The sequence below is a fragment of the Castor canadensis genome, chromosome 15 (assembly GCF_047511655.1).
Source record: "Castor canadensis chromosome 15, mCasCan1.hap1v2, whole genome shotgun sequence".
Classification (NCBI taxonomy): Eukaryota; Metazoa; Chordata; class Mammalia; order Rodentia; family Castoridae; genus Castor; species Castor canadensis.
In genome coordinates, this window is record NC_133400.1 from 52,315,055 (window position 1) to 52,322,899 (window position 7,845).

The window sequence follows — 7,845 nt, forward strand, 5'->3', positions numbered from 1 at the left end:
TATCCAATGTATTCATATGGAGAAATGTGTCTGAGTGTTTATGGTGAGTTGTGTTTATACACATAATTACTTTATTCAAGTGGATGCATTCCCTACATTGCCCTGGGCTATTAAAAATCATCTAATATGAACACACATAGATCTGCTTCACATTTTTAGTATCTTTATAGTATTCCAATGTGTGAATATTAATATTATTTAGCCCATCCCTTAGCAGGGAACACAGGAATTATCTCCATCTTTTGTTACTGCACTTTCCTCTGCCGTGCTTCATAAAAACACACGTGTGTCTTTGCATCTGTGTGCTCACGTTGCCTGGAGTATACATTTCTAAAAGGGGAGTTTCTGGGTTAAAGTCATATTCAATTTAAATATTTTCATAGATTTTTTTTTTTGTATTGCCCTCCAGGCAGGTTACACCCATTTACAATCATCACAGTCATGTTTGAGTATAACTTCTGCTACACAATGTTGGCAGACTTCTTCATCTTTACCCATCTGATAATGACCAAGTCATTCAACTCCCGCACCCTTTGTTTCTTGGACTGTGATACTAGTTTGGTGCCTAACAGGTGTTACTGATAGGAAATGGTGACTCTTGCTCTTTTGGAGTGATTTTTCTGGTTAGGGTAAAAATTCAGAAACCTGATGGAAAGGAACAGCTTGGCGGCCTCCACTTAAACCTGCCTTTGGCTATGTTGTTTGGATTTGGCCAACATTTGGGTAACTTCTCAGGTCATAGGATCATGGAGAGGCCTCTCCAGGATGGGCTGAACTTTGGTTTCTGAGTAATAAGGCACTGAGAGGGAAAATTCACCTCCTGAACGAACAGGAAGGCTAGGCACCCTTATAAATTGTGCACATGTCAGTCATCAGCACTGTTCTTGGCAGCTAAAGGGAAAGACCATTTTTTGAGGCTGCTGTGCTGGCCTCCCCAAATTCCAGGCTCACCTGATTCAAAAATGCCAGAAACTGGCCAGGGATGTGAGTGTTACAGTTGCTGCTTAAAACATGGTGTGGGTTTCTTTTGCAGTACCTGAATTTGAACTCAGGGCTGACACCTTGAGCCACTCCACCACCAGCCCTTTTTTGTGATGGATTTTATTCAAGATAGGGTCTTGAGAATTATTTTCCCAGGCTGGCTTCAAACCACAATTCTCCTGATCTCTGCCTCTGAGTAGCTGGGATTACAGGTGAGAGCCACTGGTACCTGGCCCTCCTAGATGTTTGACTCAGCAGACTTAGTGCTGGGAAAGGGGTGCTACCAGCACCTCCCTCAGCCAGATCCAGTGCCCCTCATCTCAACACAGATCCCTTCCTCCTGACCTCTAAATTGGCAACAGTCTCAGGCAGAGCATGCATTCCATCCTTTGTTCATTTATAGAGTATATTTGAACACTGACAAAGTGCTGGTCCGTATGCTGGGCCCTCGGAGTACTGAGATGCATAGGACAAGTCCTCCTAGCAAAAATCCCAGGGTCTAAGCCAGCCTATCCTACACATACGCACTTCCTTCTGGCTGTCTCCAGGAGGCAGTCTGCACTTCTTTTCTCACAAAGTCTCAAACCTCGGGTCCCTGAGGGCCTCCCCGTTCTCTCAGCTAGAATTGGTCTTCCTCCCTTTCCCATGCTTTTAAAACCTTATTATTATGTTCTTCCCCTTCTCTGACTCCTGCAAACTTCCTGGCTCATTAGAGTAGAAAATACCCAGGTTTGAACCTCTCTCAGTCACTGACTGTGACATTGGTAAATGACTAACCTCAGGGAACTTCAGTTTGCCCTGTAAAATGGAGGTAACAATATACTCTTCTCCAGGCTAGCAAAGCAAGCCAGTCCTACTGCTGAGGAAGCCTGGGGAGGTGCTTCTATTCCAGCGATTGTTATTTCACTCAGCTAGTACTTTAGTACTTTTCATAGCTCTTAGATTAGTTCCCAGAGAACTTCACCAGCTCCAGGGACTCAGGTTTTCAGGATGCCCTTCCGTTCAAGGGCTCTGCTTAAGTCATCACTTCCTTCCATGGTTTGTTCTTTAAGGAAGTAACCCCATCTGTCCTGAAGATGGCTAAAAGTTTAGTTCCTCTCTGCTTTTCACATAGAATTCAAGTGAAGATGTGATAGTAAACTTTTAAACTTTCCTTTAAACTGCTGGTCAGATTGCTTTGCCTAAGAAGAAATCTTAAAAAAATTTAAAATAATAAATTGTATTTTTATTATCCATTCATGTACTTACTAGTACCTATTTACACAAATACTAATGAGGTCATTAGTCTGAGACAGGGTTTCACCAGGTCGCTCAAGCTGACCTTGAGCTCCTGCCTCTGCCTCTTCAGTACTGAGACTACAGGCGTACACTCTACCATGACTGGCTTGTTTTATATATTTTTTTAACTTAGTGACATCATAGACATTGTTCCTTGTCCATACAAAGCTCTTTTTCTTTTTTTCTGTGTGTGTGTGTGTGTGTACACACTGAGGAGTGAAACTAGGACAGAGTCTGCACCTTCGACAATGGCTCCATCCAACTCTTCTGTGTGGGCGAGAGGGACTCTGGCTACTATGTCATCACTGCGACAGAAAGCTTGGGGAGCAGTCAGTTTGGCACCATCATGCTGCACGTGTCTGGTAAGACATCCCAGGGGCTCTTCTGAACTGCAAGTGTGGGTGGCCAGCTTCATAATGTTAAACGACATTGTCTTCCTCTCCCCTTCCCTTTCCCTAGAAATCCTCTATGAAGACCTCCACTTTGTTGCTGTCTTCCTTGCTTTGCTTGGTGCTGTGGCTGCAGTGTTAATCAGCCTCATGTGGGTTTGTAACAGGTGTGCATATAAATTCCAGAGGAAGAGGAGACATAAACTCAAAGGTAATGCTCTGGATAATCAATTCATGGTTTTCTTTTTCTTTTTTGCAGTACTGGGGTTTGAACTCAAGGCTACACCTTGCCCTTTTTTGGTGATGGGTTTTTTTGAAATAGGTCTCATGAACTATTTGGCCAGGCTGACTCCAAACCGCAACCCACTGATCTCAACCTCTTGAGGGGCTAGGATAATAGGCGTGAGCCACCGGTGCCCAGCATCATTCATTTGAGGCCAGAGGTAGCATGTGCTGTCTTATTCACACCAAGGAACCACTGTGTGGCTGATTTTCAGCTCATTGACTTGCCTTTTGCTTTGCAGAAAGCACAACTGAGGAGATTGAACTGCAAGATGTAGAATGCTAGCCAAGGCTGGGCCCAAATACATTGCTACCTCAAGAGGAAAACATTTTCCAACGAAAGGAACAAACCTAGCCAGTGCTCCCTACACCCTCTTGTGTCCTACCATGCAAACCATCCCTGATGGAACAGCAGGAAGGTTAAAAAACATTGACCGCCTTCATTTGAAGACTGTGGATTGGACAAAGTCAGTTCTGGGATTTGCACCAAGTTCATGGAGAAGAATGACTGAGGCTTTGAACCAGGAGCTCTGCTTGACTGCAACTTCAGGGCCATGGTGACCTGGAGCCAATGCCACAGTGTGTGTACTGGCTGCTGTGCTGGAGAGCCTGTTGGAGGAGTCCCTGTCTTGGGGACCACAGTGTGTCCAGATTGACTAATGTGCAGCCCGCATTGGAAAATGTTTTCTGTGCAAACTCTGTGCACATTTCTGTACCCTGTAACCCTTTATCTTATATCCTGTAAACACTGCTGCAGAACTAATGTGAAAAAACCTGAGGCTTGTGCACAATCTGCTGCCTCAGCAGAGGTAGGAAGCTTCAGAGCTGCTACTGTGCTGTGCTGTAGTGAGTTGCAAGGATGCAACCCTGTGCAGCTTTATGGAATGTGCTCCCGAGGGACCAGCTTCAGATACTAGGAATAAGGAGAAATTTCTCTTTCTCATTCTCCCTCATTTCAAAATTAACTGGATTTCCCCAAAGACCCAAACTTAGGCCAGTGTGAGGGGAACACAGCTCATCTTTACCATGGGCAGCACCCCCCATCCCCAGTCAGCTAGGTTAAGGCCACCTGTGTGAAAGTTGGGCCTGTATAATTGGTGATACAACTGGAAAACTTGTGGGGGCTTTGTTTGTGTCTATCCTTCTCAGTCACCAACATTTCATGTGTCTGATCAGGCCCTTGCTCTCTCCTAACCTGGGATGAGAAACACGTGGCCTTCAGCTACTTCACAGGGTATCGAGAGAAGCCTACAGACGCCTAGAGCACTCTGAGCAATTTAAGAAAAGCATGAGAATTTTTCAAGGATCTGGAAATCTATACTGGAATGTGCTACACTGTCTATTTAAAATTAAAGTGTCCTAGAGTACTGGAGCTCCAGCTATCTGGGGATTTGGATCACAGCTGGCCTTTGCCCTTATCCTCTCAGGTTGTTAGCGACAACGTTTACCTGAAAGTTTCTTCATGCCATGTTCTATCAGGCAAGCCCTATAAGCAAGCAAAAATTTATTTTACACTCAATTTTCCCTCTCCAATATTAATAGCTATGGGTGGAAACTGAAGTCATGCATGCAAAGGTGAAGAAGAGCTAGGTATTCCTTTTCTTCCCTTTCTGGAGAAGTCATTCGGTGACATTTTCCTAAATAATGAATCCAGAGCTATAAGAAGGAATGTTTTGACAGGTTCAGAAGGAACTGACAGTGCTGTAGAGAAGGGCTCCAAAGGACTGCATTTAACTCAGATGGCAAGACAGCAACTGTGCTGCACAACTGACAGGTCACTCCAGCACCTGGCACACAGAAGGCAGCTAAGGCCGCCTCCTGGACACACATGGAGATACACACATTTGTGTTCCTTCCCCAGGCAGCAGTCAGGGGAACCAAGCCCCGTGCCAAGACTGTTCCGCACAGACAATGGAGAAGTGACATGAGGAGTGCTTGAGAAAAGAGGGGATGGAGGACGAGCTGATGCGTACTCTTCTTTGTCACAGAAGGCCTGCCAGCAGGATGGCGCTGATGCTGCTGGAGCCCCTCAGCTTGTCAGGGATCAGGGGTGGTAATGGAAAAGAATGGTCAGTGGAGGCCTCCATGGGCAAACTCAGATGTAAATTACATATCCCGAAGAAACTAATAAAAGGTGATTTTCTATGCTTACTAGTTCTTTGAAAAGGAAATTTATTTGGGCACTTTTAAAGCTTCCCCATTTAAAAATTCCAGAGTGTGAGTTTTTGACTGTTGTTAAAGAGAAGAAAATATTAAATAATGGAGATTGTCCAGTATAATGTTATGTTTAAACTGTGAAAAAAGTGTTTTAAAAAATGAGTGAAAATAAAGCCTTGGTCCTTCTATCCTTTGTGCCAGCCATTGCCTGCCAAGCACGCAAAGGCTCGGGGTGATGTTTCCAGTTAGTATTGAATGCACACCAAACTCTCAACCACAGCACTGGGTGAGGCACATATCTTAAATGACAATGGAACTAATCACATTGGTTCTAACAGTAAGTACTTTTTAGCAATTAAGAAAAACACCACCTTATTAGCACCAATGTTCCCTCTCTTTACTGTAGCCAAAAGACCAATTAGTATTTCCATTGTGTCCTTTCTTCTTCTTGAAAGGGCTTAAACTACTGATGATCGGTCTGCCTTATTCAGTGTTGCATATGTTGCCCTATAGAACACACACGCTTTGTCAACAGTATCTTCTCAATAAAACCTAAGAACCCAAAAAGATATTGTTCTTTCTCATTTCATGCTCTACTGGTTGGCAGAAGAGCTGAAACAGAGAACCCATGTGCTCCACAATCCACATAAGACAACAAATACTTGAGATACTTGAGACTTACTCTGATCTGAAGCACTGCCACAAGAGGTCTGTTATCGGATATTGCCCAGTGCAAGAATGCAGACAGTCTGGGGAGGATACCACTCAGCATGGCTGGTTAAGTGTAACCATGGGGAGAGAAGAGGTGCTGAGTGCCATGACCAGCCAAGGACTCAAAAGTGTTGGGGCAAATCCCCAGGGGTATGACTCTGAGCACAGTCTCCTCGACAAGCTGGGGGACACAGAGGAAACTCTTGCCTCTTGCAATCATTACCTTTCACATATCCAGTATAGGTCAGGGAAGCGTCAGACACTTCAAGTTTATTGAAAGCAGAGCGAATCTCAGTAGTTGTTAGCACGACTATCCACAAATCAACTCCCCCTTACAGGTGGTATGAGCTACCAATGTTTGTGCCTTTCTGTACATCTGAACCCTCTAGCCCAGATGTCAGCATCTCCCATCCTTAAGGAGAGCATGGTTGCAGAGATCACTTTTTCCAGTCTTTTAAAAACCAGGTGGGTATGTCTGATTTAGTTTAAATACAAATCCTTCTCAAAAGGCTAAATGATACATAATAAAAGTTCTCCCCTTCTTCCATTCTACTTCCCAGAGGGAACAATAGTCAAATTTGGTGTGAACCCTTATGCATTTATGCATATGCAAGTCTACATTCTACAACATATTCAACCATTTTTGCTTGTAGTTAAATTGCATTCTGTTGTACGTATGTACCCTACAACTTGCCTGATCTTCCTTAATGTGGCTTGGGCGTTACTTCATGTCTGTACCTATTCCTAAATTTCACTTTTTTGTGCCTGCACAATGCAATCCATAGCATGGATATAATTGTTTCCTGAAAACCTTTTTTTTAAAATACAAATGAAAAATCTTGGACAAACTTTATATCATGCTGCATTCACCCAACACTGTTTCCTCATTACTGAATGCACTCAACTCTTACCTCTTTCAGGGAATTCAGAGTCAACGTTTTATATGAATGGGTTTTATGTAAAAGCTTATGGGAGACTAATATTTGGGGATGAGAGAAAGGGAATAGCCTTGCATTAGCAATAGCCAATGTAAAAAAAGTTTTAGCTTTAAAAAACCTGTGGTTTTGGTTAAATTCCCTTTGTTGTAAAAAACTAGTGATTATTCAGGCAGTTCTATGTGTAGAAATACGTTTCCTTGGGTACCTCAAATTTTGCCTACCTTTAGTAGGACTTTTTCCTACTAAATAAAGTGAACTTATTAAATAATTCAGTTTCCTATTCTTATTCATTGACAATACCTAAGTGCCAATTAGAATTTCTAACCAAATGAGATAATCAGGGGTACCATTTGATTTAACAGTGCCACAGCAAAGCAATCTGGTGAAGCTGGAGAGGGTTAATGTATAATTTCCAGTAGGCTTTTTCAGATACTGAACACATCATAGATCTCCATTACTATTTCTTTGGGTCCCACAGGGCTCAGATTGAGCACACTTAAAGTTACAAGAAAAGTCATGAATACATTTTGGCAGTAGTATCTGCCATTGACCTCTCCTTGGCATATTCATTAAGTTATCAGTCTGTATGTCACCTTTCTACCTCAGATGTCCTCATCTGTCAAATTTCAAGTCAAATAAGGTCTATCGTCCCACAAAGAAAAAAAGTTTCTGTAAAGCAAGATTCATTCACAACCAGTAAAAGGGAAATGAAAACAGTGAAACATGCAAGTGTTCCTGGTTCTTAGATAAGGGAGCCAGAAAACTCCTACAGTATCTAGCTGTGCTTTTAGAAAAGTAATAAATGAGCACCTGAATGTGGGGCTCCTCTGGTATCGTTTACTTGCTTTTCATTTATGCAAGGACATTTAGAGCTGTCTTTTAATTCTTCACTTTTACAGACCACTTGATAATCCTTACAACATGATCTCTTATGAAACTGTGCTTTGTGTGGTATTTCATAGGATACATTTCTAGATGTGAACATGTGGTTGGAGATGGTGAACAATGTCAGCTATGGCTATTGACTTCAGAGAACTTGCACCATGGTACTGTGTCACAGGGTTTCTCAGCCTGGGAAATAGTTACCATCCTAAAATGAGATGAGAGAG

General features: G+C 42.8%; 1 protein-coding gene across 1 annotated transcript; it reads left to right on the forward strand.

Annotated features, from left to right (window-relative positions):
* The first annotated feature begins 1,786 nt into the window (after positions 1-1,786).
* LOC141417242 (V-set and transmembrane domain-containing protein 5-like) lies at positions 1,787-7,381 on the forward strand. The gene is made up of 4 exons (XM_074055404.1): positions 1,787-1,792; positions 2,486-2,621; positions 2,719-2,859; positions 3,173-7,381. Exons 1-4 carry the CDS (start codon positions 1,787-1,789, stop codon positions 3,214-3,216), a joined length of 327 nt encoding a protein of 108 aa, XP_073911505.1. The 3' UTR covers positions 3,217-7,381.
* Positions 7,382-7,845: the final 464 nt, after the last annotated feature.

Coding starts and splice junctions, on each gene's coding strand:
- LOC141417242 (XM_074055404.1), top strand. Junction 2,622..2,718: donor CATCATGCTGCACGTGTCTG/GTAAGACATCCC, acceptor CCCTTTCCCTAG/AAATCCTCTATGAAGACCTC. Junction 2,860..3,172: donor GAGGAGACATAAACTCAAAG/GTAATGCTCTGG, acceptor TTTGCTTTGCAG/AAAGCACAACTGAGGAGATT.